Source organism: Pyxicephalus adspersus, chromosome 12 (assembly GCF_032062135.1).
Source record: "Pyxicephalus adspersus chromosome 12, UCB_Pads_2.0, whole genome shotgun sequence".
Lineage (NCBI taxonomy): Eukaryota > Metazoa > Chordata > Amphibia > Anura > Pyxicephalidae > Pyxicephalus > Pyxicephalus adspersus.
The window spans coordinates 40,572,275-40,588,582 of NC_092869.1; the positions used below are offsets into that span (position 1 = coordinate 40,572,275).

Here is a 16,308-nt window from a genome sequence, read left to right on the forward strand (position 1 = left end):
TATGACTATGGTAGGGAAATAAGATTGTGAGCTCCTTTGAGGGACATGACTATGTAAAGTGCTGCATAATATGTAATACACAAATACTGGATAAGAATAACAAAATCTAAATCTGCACAAAAATGCTAGGTCTCTCACAAGAGCTTGAGATTCTGTTACAGCAGGAAGGTTTAGAGGTGTCTACAGTTATAGCATTGACACTTTCCTCCCTCTTTTACAATATTTCAAGGTAAACTTGTTAACAAATTTTACAATAATGTTCTTGCTGACCATACATACATTACACAGCCCATCAAAAAAAACTTGTAGTGAACACAAGTCAACCATGAACTTCTTATCTGCTGACCCTATATGTAGACAGGAGCATTCCAAAATATATAGTAAGCTCTTCTGGGCAGTGTCCTCTCTTCTTTCTGTGTCATTGTTTGTACCTGTCTGTCATTTAAAGCCCCCCTTTTTTTTGTACAGCGCTGCGTAATATGTTGGTGCTTTATAAATACTGTTTAATAGGAATACATTGTACTTCCTGGATCAAGCAGTAATCTGTGAATAATAGATGTTTAACTGATAGCACAACATAAAACAACAGATACGCCAATTCCACATAAAAATTCCAAATCTGCAAAATGGAAATAATATATATATAAAAAAAAATAGCAATCTAAAATAATTTTATTTTCTTTTATTTTGAAAAGTACTTGGACATTTGGACATTTTATGTATGATGCATCTTTGACTTTCTAATTAGTAAGAAATAAAGGGCCGTAATTAATTTTATCTTAGAATCCACACAGATAGAAATGATGGACAATAATAGGACGACAACCCAAAAAAAAAGTAATCACTGAAAAAAGAGCGTAAATTTGTAAACTCCTTTATGTCAAACGCTCCACAATGACAAAATGCAATTGTTCAAAATTCTGAAGTTCCAACATTACTGCAGTCTGCGATAGCTTTTACATAATTCATGGTCTCTAATGTCTCCCCATCCGCCGTTTTTCACCTGCGGAGACAGGGCACCCATTGAGTGTCGTCGGCTTATAACTACCTTCTCAGGAAATAAGTAATGTTGGTTCCCTGTAAACAAAGCCTCGATTTTGGCACTTTCTGTGGTTGGTTTGCAGGATTTCTTATGGTGCATTCCACAGCTACCAATGTGATATATCCTGGGAACTTCGGGTACCATAACTTTCCAAAACTTTGGAAGACAATTGACTGTCAAATGCTGCAAGGTCCAGTCCCAGTTATAATCATCGTAAGAACAAAAAGTATCTGTACACTGGATAAGTTTTAGATACGTGTCTCTTGTCATAGCCATCCCCATGTTATGTTCTGTGGACTTCCACGTTTTGACCTCCATTTTCTCTGCTTTCTCTGCGAATGTCGGGGGACGAACATAGCTCCCAATCGTCAACACATCGCAATCTGGACATTCTTCGATTTTTTTGCTCCACATATTTTTGAGGACATAATAGAAGTCCGGAGACAGGTAGTGGTCCTCTTCAATGAAAAGGATTAGACCTTTGTGCTCCTTTAATACTTTTACCTTTTCCCAAACAAAATGCAGCTTCCACCACCAGTGGTGCTTTGTTTGCGAGAATTTAGCCTCTCGGTAATGCCCAAAAGAGTCCGGGTACTCGGCATTGATGCAGCCAAGCCTAATGGCATCTTTCTTTTCTATATCCCTAGGGCAGTCTTTTGGGTCATTCCCAGGAAATTCATTAGGGTATAACTGGATGCTAAACGGGAAAAATATTTGCAGCACTTGGCAGAAATCCACACTTGCGACAATCTGATTCAGTTCCGCTGACCAGTAATCATGGCTGAAAATCAACAGCACATTCTCAATACCCTTGGCTTTCCGTAACGACTGTAAAAGATATCTTAAATAGTCTGGTCGGTTGTGCACCTGAACTACTATAACCACGTCGTCCTGTGGCCGGTTGGTAATCTTTTCCAAGTTCTTAATAGTTTGATCAAAATTAAGTTGAAAAACGACTGATCTGTACACCATTGTCATATTATCAACCTCTGTTTTCTGTATTTTCTCTGGGGCAGAGTCATTGGAAATTTTTCTACTTCCTGGGGACACGTGTCCCCTTACATGTACTTTGTCGCTTTCTTGCAAGTCCAAATCTTGAACAAAGTCATTTTTCTTTTGTCTGCCACTGTTCCACAGTGCCAGGCCACAAGCTATCACCACTAAAGCCAGCAGGATGACCTTCTTCTTATATATTCGGCACCTCATGTTATAGATGATCCGCAGCTATGAGAGGGAGGGAAGCTGGAATACCACACAGGGCCTGCCTGTGAGATACAAATCAAAGCCCAGATGGAAGCATTAAATGCACAAATGTCTTTGGCTAACTCAACTTCCCATCTGATGAGGATAGGAGCGGCAGTTCCAAGTGGGCGATCGCATGCATCTTGTTTCTCTCCGAGCCTCTCACACATTGACTGAGGCAGATTACTGACTGGAAAGTGACTCCATGCAACATCTGCTGGTAAAGGACACGCTGCTCAATGAGATCACCACAGCTCCCCTGCAAAAAAAAAAAAAGATAATAAAAATGTAATCCAGAAAGAAAAGCAAACAGCACAGGAAATGCTTTACTTTCCACGCTCACTGCAAACTGCTCAACGGTTTGAAGTTGAAAAATTATCTAGCAGCACAGGCTGTAGACGGTTTTTGATGATCACATGCACCTTCACAACGTGCTAGCGGCATAAAACCATGAAAACACCCATACACTGCAAGTGAAGAGCCAAACAGCCATGTCAGCAACACACAAACAAGTCTGGGCACACAATACAAAAAAACTTCTTCTGCACAGACTACAATACATTATCCAGAATACAATCAACACTTTAGATGTGGTTACTTCAAATAAGTTTTAATTGAACATTAGAGTGCTGTTAATCCACAAAGCGTATTGTATTGAAAATATCCAGCCCCAAAAAAATGACTGCATTGTATGATGTTACTAGCTTATGTGGCAGGAGACGATACTTGAAGTACAATTAAACTATATTACACAATGTACTAAGAACAATTAAACTATATTACACAATGTACTGTCCACCGAGTACACAATGATCATTACATAGCATCCATCAATCTAAAGGACAATGGACAGAACAGAGCACACGATTGTAATGCTGAATATAAATTGGCTGAACACCAAGTGTTATCTGTCTTTATATCCCACTCCCCAAGCAATTACAATCTATGGAATTTTGTAAAGATAAGCAAAAGAAGAGCACAAGGCAAGTCAGGAGGCAAGACCAAAAAATAACACAGAATGCAACATCAGTTAGGGCAGTGGTCGCCAACCAGTGGGCCCTCCCTCAAAAACATTACTTGCAATGTTTATGTTTTATTAATAATAAAACAAAAATATTATTGTAAAAAGTTCTCTGAATGACAATTTTTGCCTTTATATTGTACTAAATTATAAACTGTACTAGAGAAAGAGGAACAAGGGAGGCACAGGGTGACGTCAGTGATTGGAATAAACCCATCATGAGTGAGAAAAAGCAAACAAATATTTTTTTAGTAATACCAAAGATAATGCAACTAATGATAATAGTAACAATAGTAATACTTCACTTAACCGTGAGCTGATCAATGAATCAGAGCCTCTACAGTGCTCCTCAGGCACCATTAGAAAGATCGTTATTTTACATACATATTCATCTTTTAAAAAAAAATTCATATTAGGGTCGGCAGGATTTAAAATGATGTTTAATGGACCGTGAGATCTGAAAGGTTGGCACTCGGTGAGTTAGAGCAGACAATCGTTTACATGAGGGACCCTTTAAGTGCTTTTCAGGTCTTCAGGGAACCCCTTCTATAATTACTATATCCACAGCTCACAGTATAATAGAATGGTGGTCAATGGGGAGAATTCCTCTTACACTGCTGGCCATTGGGAAACAGATGTCAAAAATGTCATTTGTGTTGCCTAAACTAATCTCAGAGGTACAAACTGCTCATTTATCATTAGAAACCTGGAGGAACTTCCTGGTTATGAAGCACAGAGTATAAAATCACCAACAATAAACTTAGCTTGTTTGTTCCGATTTGGAACTTTAAATATATCAATGAATGTATTGGTTATTTCTAGTCATAAGAAAAAAATGATCCTGTCAGATATTCAATGAGCTCCTAACTTGTAGAGGAATCTGCATGTTTATAATAATCCTATCTGCCATGGATAGAGATCTTTGGGGATCTATGAAGGACCTTTTCCTCGGTAATCCGGTCATTTATGCACTTGAACTATGATGATTCCATGGTCTGTAAATTGGTCCCAAGTGTCCTGTAGCCCTTCATAAATACAGAAGCGGGCACCCCAGGGCAGGAAGTGTAAGTATAATGGAAAATGGACCGTAATAAACTAACACAGCCACATCTGAATACTGGCAAGCGCACAATCATTTTATTTTTGTTACTAGTTTGGATAACCTGTAATAAGTCCTGGCATGTGATACCAATAAACAAAGCTGACCATTAACATTGGAGCAGCCTATACGGGCAAATGTCACGGCATGTTTAAAATCGTAGAGCGAAGAAAGTATAGAAGGCTGGACTGCTTTGTAATTAGAGGCAAGAGGAGATTAGTAGGTCACTCTTTAAGTTTCGGGGACCCTTTAAAAAACTAAGGAAAGAAATTGGAAGATAAAGAAAGCAGTTCACTGGTACAAGTCCAGAATACGCTTTGTGCACAATGAGATGTGTCAACAAATTCAGATGGGCTACTGGAATAATAGAGGATTAAACTGAATGGGCTGAGGGATCAGAGGAGGTGTATATTTCGTCTGTTCCAGAAAGATTTCTGATGCCAAGAATCAGTTGCCAAATTTTAAAACTGCAAATATTTGGTAAATATACTGCCTGTTCTGTACGAAAAAGAAAAACACCTAAGCTATTTAATGTACAGCGCTGCGTAATATGTTGGCGCTATAAAAATCCTGTTTATTAATAATAAGCTGAAGCGTCAGAAAAAGTTCCCCAGCTGTGATCAGTGGTTTGATCTTTTGATCCCTACCTTACCAGTGTACTGTAGTTGTGTAAAAGTTTGTGGAAGGAATCACTGAAATAAAATGCAGTCAGGCTGAGCAGGAGCCAGGAGAGACAAGGTTTTGCTATATTTTCAGGGGAACATGCTTTTGGTGCTTTCATTTGAGATAGGTTACATACACACGTGCAATAATTATCATTGGAAACGAACGATAACGAGCGATCGGACGATAAAAGTACACAATGACTGGTCAACGACAAATGTTGCTGGAAACGACCGTCCTGGCGGATATGTTTGGGCGACGATCGTTATCTATTGTGTGTACAATCGTTCAGTGATCATGGATTGTTCTGCGGTAAACTTTCTCCTGTACACGTCACTTCCTGCATCGTTCAAAGATCGTATCTAGCATGTGTACATTATTGGTGGAATATATTTAAACAGTCATATCTTTTCAGCATGTACAGAATTGTGCACTATACGATCGTTCAAAATAATTGTGAATAAACATTGATCGGTCGTTAGTCGTTCTCTTATGACAATTATTGCACGTGTGTACCTAGCCTAGTCGCGTCACATTGAACCATGCAGTTCAATGCAAGGTCCATATAAAATGTCCTGGTCCTCCGACCCTGTAAAAAAAACTTCTGATGGTTTGTTTTCGAGATGGAATGGGTTGAAGTCTCTTAGGAGAAAAAAAGCACGGGTTGAGGGCTTTTTTGGAGTCTGGGAATCATACATGGCTCTATTATCGTTGGAAATGAGAAAGAGTTTTCACAACCTTTGAACAAACTGCATGGTAAGCCTACTGTCTTTTGGACAATGATCCCCCAATTGTATGTTGATTATTAGATAAAATATAATAGTTTGAAAATCAATGTTATTCATAATATGTTTGGAGTCTTTGATCCCTCTACTGATACAACTTGTATGGCTACGTACACACGTGCAATATTTGTCATTTTCAAGATCTTTTATGATCCTTTCCAACGACTACACGATGCATGAACGAGTTCTGTACATACAGCACTGCCCTGCTCTATAGAAAGGGGAGGGGGTGAACGATTGTTCGTCGACCGTGGATCCACCAGGGCAGTCGTTCAGACGATAGATGACGAGCGCTAAACACACACCAGATTCTCATGCGATATCAGCCCTGAGCCGATTATCGGACGAGAACCATTGCATGTGTGTACCCAGCCTAATGCTAGCCATATTTGATAGTCAACCAATGATTCCATTGTTTGTAACATTTGTTATGCCGCATTTCTACTGTATTTGCTATGTTTTGTTCTGAATACTCTATTACTTCCTAAGTAAAACTAATAAAAAAATATTAAAAAAAAAACAAAAATCCTTCTGTTTATAGCAACTAAAAAAAGAATAGATTCCTTACATACTTTGGAATCATAATTCATCTGGCCTGAGGAATACAAACAGCCAAAATATTGTGAAAAGACACTCTTGCAAAAGATCGGATGGATTGGATCTATTCTGCTCTGCCCAGAAATCTTACTGGAAGGACAGCGACATGACCCCGTGAATCTGAAGACAGATGTAGGGTAACTTTAACAATTTTTTAACAGGTTTTTGACCTACCCAACAGCAAGTAATATTTACTAGTGGAGAGGGACTGGGTAATACATAGAACATGCATTGCAAGGGAAGGGCTGCTTTGGGACCAGCAACAACTAGGCAGATCCTGTACAGCTCCTCATCAATCATCCTTACTCCCAGGTTACTGTGACACCAAAAGTTTAGGGACATCACAGAAAGTGCGTGAACAAAGTAAAAGAAAAACCTTTTTGTTTGCCCCATACCCCATTTAATAGGTCTCTATGGTCATGCAATGATCAAGTCATCTGTAATTAATGTGTATAGTGTATATGTTTATACGCTTCAATGTTTTTTTTTTTCCTCTTGGGGATTCTGTTCTGCCAGGAAGTCTGCAGGTAACAGCTTTACCAAACATGTCCTAATTATTTTTAAATGGTGCCATAAATAGGCTTAGAAAGTCCACAGTGTGAAAAGCAGGTGGAGGAGTGTGAATCTGTGCACATCACGCAGCGCCTGCAGAAATAACTGGGACATTTGTTAAAGCGGACCCTACAATCGCTGAGCAGCAAACACAGATATCGCACAAGTTCTATGAAGTGTGCACACTTGTATGCAAAAGGAAACCACCGTCTAGGCAATGCTCGGGACAGGGGTGCAAGATGAATGTGCAAGAACAGTTCACTTGGTATTTTCTAGCTTTTTCTAGCTAGAGAGAAAAACGTGTGGACACCTACCTTCAAACAAGTTTATGTGTGTATTCGCTTGGATAAAACACTGTACTGTAAAATACATGCCATGAATGGTACACACATCATCTAAAACAAAATGGTGTAGGTCCCCTTGGGCTGCAAAAAACAGCCATGGCCTTCACAAGATATCTGAAGGTGTCCTGTGACATCTAGCACCAAAGCTTTGGCAGAAGAACCTTTAAGTCACGTTGTCACCTGCATCCCGCTTACTTTAAACAGTGTATCCCTAATGTGCACACACAGCCATCAACATACCATAATGAAATTGTGATAATTCAGACAAGACACCTTCTTTCGTTGCTCTACGATCCAGGCAATGCCCACTGTGCTTGTTCTCCAGCAAACAGGGGACCAGCCTGGGCATTCTGGCAAGTCTGCCCTTTTTTCCAATGTCCAACACATTGCTTGCCAGTACTGACAGTTCTCCTGATACCTAACATTTCCCAACTTGTGACATGTCTCTGCAGAGTTCTCTCCTGCCCCTTTTAGCTGGGTGCACCACCCAGCACTTTGTAGTCAACACTGGGTGGTTACTGAAAATTTGGATCATAATACAGGACTGGACATACTGGACAGTTAGGCCAATATACAAAGACGATAGAAAAATGTGAAATACTAAGAGGGTGGGCATTAGAAAGTTGGTACAAAGTTTAGGGGGTCAGGAGAAAGTTCATACAAAGTATCAGGGGTCATTAGAAAGTTGGTACAAAGTACAGGGGGACGGTAGAGAGAGTTGGTACAAAGTACAGGGGGACGGTGGAGAGAGTTGGTACAAAGTACAGGGGGGCGGTAGAGAGAGTTGGTACAAAGTACAGGGGGACGGTAGAGAGAGTTGGTACAAAGTACAGGGGGACGGTAGAGAGTTGGTACAAAGTATGGGGGGGGCAGCAGAAAGTTGACAGTATTATAGGGGTTACTGGCTAGCAATGACAACAACTGGAAACACTAAAATTGTCATGTGTTATCCCACCCACGTTTTGACTACCTACAGCATCTAGCCACCCAGCTTAAAAACATTTCTGGAGTGAACATTGCACTGTAACCTGATCATCAATATATTCACGTGTTTTGGATGATCTGTGTGTATGTGAGTATACTTGTACATATGAATAAGCACATAATAAAATGCTTGTTTCATCATCTAACATCATTGCAGCCTTCTGGGAGATCTGGGGGATATTCTAAATCTTGCAGTTATGCACTCCTATAAAGTCCCCCCAGCCTCTGGACTTTGGGCACATAGAGGTCACATGGGGCGGCGATTTCAATGTTTTACAATATCCAGAAGGCATGCTGAATTAGAGGAATGATGGAAAGGCAGACAGAGCAATATTGGTTAGGAGACTTTGCTGTGAAAACTGGCTGATAAGTCCCGAATAGATAGGTGATGGTGTCTTCAACAATACCCCGTCCTGACACACACAGTCTGACTGGACGATCCCTTCTTACATAACATCGCATACATTCCATTCAACAGACACAACATAAAATATATATGATAATAAATTACACTGACAATACCGCTTCTGGTATTCTGACATCATATCAAAGTATCTAAACCCAATATGGGAATCTTCCCAACCCCACCTCAATGTATGGGAACCTTACCCCCCCCCAATGCATGGGATCCTTACCCACCCCCAATGCATGGGATCCCTAAGCCCCCCCAAAATGCATGGGATCCCTAAGCCCCCCCAAAATGCATGGGATCCCTTCTCCCACTGACCCTAATTGGAACCCTTTTATGAAAGTACAAACAATTTAAGTAAACTTCAAAAATGCTTTCACTTGCATTTTTTTGGAAACTCTTAAAGGGTGTCAGCTCCTCCGTCCCCCATTGGTGCCCTCTGATATACAATGACCATTCCATGCCGCCATTCCTAGCGGAGGGCCCATCATATGAAGAGCTCCAGCAAGGTACATAGAGGAGGACCGGCCGCCCCGCTCCATAGAACCTTGGAAAAGTTTTGGTTCCATTTGGATGATTGCCATAGCAATGGGTTGATGAGGTCCAGGGGACACTGGCACTGAGGAATACCCTTTGGTTGGGCATAACATTGGTGCCATGTTGGTGCCAGGGATGTTATTATTCAGGCTATGGACCATCATACTGACAATATGGGGCAGCTGTCATACCCAATCCTGAACCCTCCATGGACAGAGGGGACACCACAGGCCCACACACCGGGCTATAACACGAATAACACAACTGACTGCGGAAGCTACTGCTCTCCACACAGAGCACCCCCTTAGCATCACGTGACCCCCCAACCCGGCGGGAAACCGGAGCCCCGCCCTCTTCCAGACAGAGCTCACCTCACCTGAGGCTCCCGCTGCCGCTCTTCTGTCAGTCTGAGGAACCGCCTCCCCCCTGCCGAGCTCACTGACCCAGCGTCTCGCCCGGGCCCGCCCCCTCTTTCATCCCATTCGCTGCCAGTAACTGTGACGATGTGCTGCGGCTTGAGAGTCCGCCCACCTTCCACGCTGCAACCAAACAAGGGTTAATAAGCTAGGCTAGTCATCGAGGAGATCCCGGAAGCTTCTTGAATTGCCAGCCAATTAAAAGGGGAGTCGTCGCCGGGTTTTGCCTATTATGCCAATGAGACGGCACTTTGCGAGAGAGGCGGCATCAATAGGCGCCAGGACTACTGCATCACCCAATAAGAATAGAGGTTTTGATGAAAGGGGAAATCAGAGAACTATGTCGACCAATGACAGGGGGTCATCACGTGTTGAGGCGGACAAGAGACGAGTGACAGCTCAGATAGCCAATAAGAATGAACATTTATAGAAGGGGGGCTACATCTGTAACGAATAGAGTATAGTGCCCACCCACTTTCTCACTTCATTGCTTGATTTCTGCAACCTGGTGCAAGTAAAATGATTGGCAGGAAATACCAACATGGGGGAAGAGTAACAAGGAATGCAGGAGGGGGCTCATTTCACTAAGGAAGTAAAACCTGACAGTGTTCCCTATTCACCCCATTTAGTGTGTGCAGTGCACACTATTATTATTATTATTACACGGTACTTATATAGCACCAACATAATATGCAGTGCAGTACAAAGTCCATAGTCACTTTTATATGATCCAGTGGATCACCCCTTTACTAATCAGCCCTATAAATAGAACAATTAAATATACCTAATATTATTACACAGTACTTATATAGCACCAATATATTACGAAGCGCTGTACAAAGTCCATAGTTATGTCAATACCTTTCCCTCCATGGAGCTCACAATCTTATGTCCCCACCATAGCAATATGTCTTTAATACAGTCTAAGGGGAATTTTTGAGGGGAAGCCAATTAACCTAAGTGCATGTTTTTGGAATGTTGGAGGAAAACAGAGTACCAGGAGGAAACCCACAGAGACACAGGGAGAACCTGCAAACTCCATGCAGATAGTGTCCTGGCTGAGATTCAAACCTGGGACCTAGCGCTGCAAAAGCCAGAGTGCTACCTCTGAGTCACTGAGATCCCCTGCTGGATAATCTTCCAGGTCCATGTTTCAATGGCAGTAACTGATTCCTTACTAGTGAATGTAAGATTCACTGCTTTAAAAAATAACCCCTAACACAGCTCAGACTGAAGCCAGAAAACATATAATAAATGGCCTTGTTCTTACAGTGGGCACCACTGCCCAATATGGCACTGGGTGTGAATGGACCTGGAAGCACAGTACAACTTTCTAAAGTAGCATTAAAGTCCGCTTTATTAACCTCCTGAGTGGTAACCTGAGTGTGGCTCAGGGTGAAAAAAAAACAGCTGAGACTGGTAGCTTAAAAAATAAAGCCTTACCTGGTCCCATCGGTGCCCTGCTTTCCTCTTCCTCGATCTGTGCCCCGGCGAGTGCACTGACCTTCCCCGTGAGTTCCCGATGACATGGGTGCGTGCGGCCTTCGCCAGGGGTGCAGCGGGAATTTTAAATTATTTTGTAATGCATTCAATGCAAAATAACAGTATTGAATGCAATACACAATTTATATGTTTAAAGCAGTACATTGCCTTTCATGTTTGTTTTCATCGAATGACTGACACTGCTTAAACCAAAACATCAGCTTTGCATGCAGGCAATTAGCATTCCTTACAATTCAGCAATGGCAGCTGACATCATCTCGCTGTTCTAGGTCCGCTTTAATAACCCACAATGCGTAGTGACCTGCTATAAATTGCAATTTATTTTGTTTTGCTTCCCAAGATTCATAATAAATAAACAAAATTCCTTTTGTATTTTTAGGTGGTGATTTTAGGTGGTCATGTCAACATAATAAATTTTATTAAATGTTAAAAAAAAAAAAAAAATTAATAAACTTTGATACTCATACTATTATAGTGTAAAATAAATTTTCATGAAAGACAAGGTACCGCTTTTAGACATATAAATCCGGACAGAAATGAACCTCCCAGCAGGTTTAAGTCCGCTTTAATAATACAAGCAATGTGGCGTCTGCAAGCTCCCTTGCTAGTACCAATATCTTTCAATGGGATCTCTGGTCATCCTGATTGGCTGGCCAGGGCTGACGACTGCTCATGCACACCAAGGGTTGCATGTATTTGTGAAATTGTTGCTGGCAAGCAGCTGTGCGACTTTAATTATAGAAGAGTCATATACAGCAAAAGCCTACCTGCAGCAATGTTTTTTTTATGTCCAAAGAAGTTAATAGCTTGAAGTAAACTATTCTCCTACTCCCATATACATGTATGACACAGAGAAGATTAAAGGATGAGTACTCATCAATTCCTTCTCCTCTTCTATTACTTTAATTACAGATCACACATACCTACAAACCTGTGGAATGGCAGAGCCTCCTCCTGTATCTTCACAGGAGTATATAAACATGCTGGCAAATTAAATACAGAATACAGCAAGGTTGTTGGTGAGAGCTCATTCATGGACAGCGTGTATTGATGTACGGGAGAGAACAAAAATCACCACCTAAAAATACAAAAGGAATTTTGTGTATTTAATATGAATGATGGGGAGCAAAACAAAATAAATTGCAATTTATATCAGGTCACTACGCATTGTGGGTTATTAAAGCGGACCTAGAAGGCGAGATGATGTCAGCTGCCATTGCTGAATTGTAAGGAATGCTAATTGCCTGCGTGTAAAGCTGATGTTTTGGTTTCAGAAGTTTCAGCCATTCAATGAAAACAAGCGTGCAGGTAAATGTGTGACAAAATGCTTGCTAAACACCTGAGCTGTATACTCATTCTGGGTCAGTGATTCAGAAGGACAGAGGATCAGAACACCAACCAAGCAAAAAGTATAGAGAAGGTCCAAGTCAGCATTGCTGGTTCTGAGATCCAACCCTAAATGTGAATAATAATGAAAGGTGCTGGAGGGGAGGAGGGAAGAGATAAACACTCCTAATTAAAGCTTTGAATATGGAGGGACTGGTTATGACATTTTTTGTCTTTCTTGATTTCTGAAGTGAGAGGAGTTCCCCCCCTACATCTAAAACAATAGTCACTGGAACAAGTGACCCACCAGTGTTTCTCAACCAGGGTTCCTCCAGAGGTTGCTGGGGATTCCTTGAACAATGAGCAAATTGTACCTCTCAGGTGAATTTAACAGACACCAATGATGTTTTTGGGTAGCTGTAGGGCTGGCACTCTTCCCACTAAGCAAATGTACTGTGTGAGCTAAGGATATAGTAATTATTTTCATTGGTTTCCCATGACCTAAAATTTGTTTCCCCTTGAAAGTTGTGAAAGGCTGATATTGATGACTTGACCTCTATACACAGCAGGGGGCTCATTGGTTAGCACTCTGGCCTTTGCAGCGCTGGGTTCTATGTTCAAATGTCAGCCAGGGCATCTGCATGGAGTTTCCAGGTTCTCCCCACGTTTGTGTGTTTCCTCAGCCTACTCCGGTTTCCTCCTGCATAAGGTTAATTGGCTACCTCCAAAAATTAATCTTAGACTGTATTAAAGATTAACATACAATATTACATTAACATATGACTATGCCAGGGACACTAGATTGGTGAGCCCCACTGATGTACAGCTAGGGACATTGTAAAGCGCTGCGTAATATGTCGGCACTATACAAATACTGGATGATAATAATATTACAATAATACACCCCTCATGTTCAGTCCTAATACCAATGGCCATGACAAGAAAAAAGGTAAAGCAACAAAAATAAGAAAAGAGAAGGGAGAGTGGCTACGTTCCTCTCTGATATATAATTAGGTCAGCCACATTTAATTAGGTACATACAGAAAGAAAAAACAGAGGGGGCCTTTTTGGCATACCATAAAAAACATATGTAGGAAAGGTATAAATGGTACAAAATTAGTAATAGGTATTCATATAAACACTAATAGTATTAGCCCAGGTGTTGTTCATTATTTTTTACAGTGATCACAAATGATATTGTTGTCGTGGTGCCCCACGCGTTTCGCCAGTTGGCTTCTTCAGGGGACTTTTAATTGGTTAGTGATCACTTAATCCTATTTAACAAACTGGGGAGGGAGATAGCTTAAGAGAGAAAGAAGGCAAGAGAACAACGCGCAGGATAGAGAGAGAGAAAGGAAGAGCGCAAGAAGGAGAGGGAGAGAAGGGATACACTGTGATATAATGTAGAGGGAATATTCTGTATATGGTTGGATTAGTAGCTTTCAATGGGAAACTTTCATTAGGAGAGCCAAATTGATGGTTGAATTGCTCAGGTTTGTTATTCTTAAATGACAGCTTGGCGAAACGCATCAGGCTCAGACGACGATATCATTGGTGATCACTGTAAAAACCCTAAACAACACCTAGGCTATACCAATAGTGTTTATATAACTTACCATTGATAGCTTTCCAACTTTGAGTAAATATGTTTTTTATGGTATGTCAAAAAGAAGGAGAGTAAAGCCTCACACAGACATCAGAGAACTGTTGCTGGAAACAATCTTTGGGAACGTTTCCAGTGACAGCCGAATGAACGAGTACTGTACACACAGGGCCATCTTCTGTTCAATGGAAAGGGAAGAGAACAAGTGACTGGCACCCTGCTTTGTTATGCTATATAGGAATGCATGGCGGTCGTAGCCGATCTTCCGTCTTCCATCAACACACCACGGGGATTAAAGAACGACTTCAGACTTTCACCTGAGATGAGCACAACCGTTTGTCTCAGGCAACCATTATCTGACATACATAGCTTAAGCAATAAAATCCTCACAGAGATTTTTACTCTTCCACACTAACCAAAGGTACTTCGTAATATTTTCGGGTGGCACTGCACTATCATAGAAAGAAATCAGGCATAACAAAGTCTGTAGTTATGCAGTACAAAGATCAATCCTATGACATTAAAAACGACCTATATAGTCTGAACCCACACAAAAGAGAACTGATCACAGCATTACATACACAAGCAGTGGTTCCTTCTTGATGCATCCTCAGTGTACTTACACAAAGTGATCCCCGAAGTTCTGACCTTTTCTCATCCCATCCTCAGAACAGAACCAATGCAAGCATGACCAAACCCATTGGGGAAATCTCTTCTCTCCATTGTACAGCATTACATATTCTATATGGCTGAAAGGATAGATGACACCACATTCAGGGTGTCCTAATGGTATTGTGTTCACATCCCTGGAGTTTACAACTAATATCCGTTTCTTTATTCAGAAACACTTCCCACAGAGATCAATTAACAGTTTTGCATGCAGCCTTAGCACTGACAGTATCAGTCATTAGAGAAATCCTAAATGTCCAGATAAAATCACAGGGGCACAAATAACCATAGCATCTACAGTGTTGAATGAATGCATAAAACTAATCATTGAAAGATCTATTAATATTAAACAGGATTTATATAGCGCCAACATATTAGGCAGCACTGTACATTAAATAGGGGTTGCAACTGACAGACAATGACACAGGAGGAGGAGAGGACCCTGCCCCGAAGAGCTTACAATCTAGGAGGTGAGAGAAATCTATAAGATATTAATATCATTTTAAAAATCAGTTTTTATATTGTGAAATTTGCAGCTTGATTTAAATAATAATGTTTTGATCCTGACATGATCCATGCCTCGTTCAGGAACTTCCTATTGTAGGGTGATGACACTACCCATGTCTGCTGATTGTACTCCCATGTGGTCACCTATTTGCTGTATATGGGCTGTGGAGCTTACAAGTGGCTGTTTCATCACACATGACTGATTATAGCCACGTCCCCACATTTTTATTATTTTACAGATTTACCTGAAAATAGTTCTGTGAATAGAGCCTCTTGTCTCATTCAAACTTTACTTAAAAACTAATTATCAATGCCTAACATGATGGCTAAAGCTTAAAGGACTGCCCGAGATTGTGTGCACAATCAAGAATTCTCAAAGAACATATGATATTGTAACATTCATCTGAAAGCCAATCCTTAAACTATACTCAGAACACCTATATATATTTACCACACCATCATTGTTACATCTATACAACCTGCAGCTGTTAATACTCCTAGATTGTAAGCTCTTCGGGGCAGGGTCCTCTCCTCCTCTTGTGTTACTGTCTGTATTCGTCTGTCATCTGCAACCCCTATTTAATGTACAGTGCTATGTAATATGTTGGAGGTATATAAACCCTGTTTATTGATAATAATAAAAATGTAGTCACTACAATAATTCTGTCCATCCTGCAAGTTTATTTACTCTTTTCATGAACTAAACATTTTATAGATTCATATTGTGCAATCATACCAAAGGACCAAAGAAGTCTACTCCAGAGTCTCTGTAATGGGACATCAGAGAGGGGGAGGGTCACAGTGGTTAGGTAAGGGAAGGTTGGCAAGGTTGACAACACTCCATACACAAGAAATACTGTGATGCCAGCCTACAACAGGACCTGATTTTTTTGTACTTCAAACAGAATAAACCCGTAAATCCAATTTGTCCGTGTTCCATTGCATAGTGCGCTATCTTCTTGTTTCTTCTCTCCCCGAATCCAAACTTTGGCCATCTTGATTGGCCTGA

General features: G+C 40.9%; 1 protein-coding gene across 2 annotated transcripts; it reads right to left on the bottom strand.

Moving 5' to 3' along the window:
• Positions 1-667: 667 nt before the first annotated feature.
• MGAT2 (alpha-1,6-mannosyl-glycoprotein 2-beta-N-acetylglucosaminyltransferase) lies at positions 668-9,753 on the bottom strand. Of its 2 annotated transcripts, none has more exons than XM_072428094.1 (2): positions 9,652-9,753; positions 668-2,543 (listed from the first exon to the last, which is right to left on the bottom strand). In XM_072428094.1, exon 2 carries the CDS (start codon positions 2,246-2,248, stop codon positions 935-937), a length of 1,314 nt encoding a protein of 437 aa, XP_072284195.1. In that variant the 5' UTR covers positions 2,249-2,543; positions 9,652-9,753; the 3' UTR covers positions 668-934. The 2 variants fall into 2 exon arrangements, with proteins under 2 accessions (XP_072284195.1, XP_072284196.1); XM_072428095.1 differs by having other exon boundaries at positions 9,647-9,733.
• Between the last annotated feature and the right edge of the window lie 6,555 nt (positions 9,754-16,308).

Coding starts and splice junctions, on each gene's coding strand:
- MGAT2 (XM_072428094.1), bottom strand. CDS start 2,248: ATGAGGTGCCGAATATATAAGAAGAAGGTCATCCTGCTGGCTTTAGTG.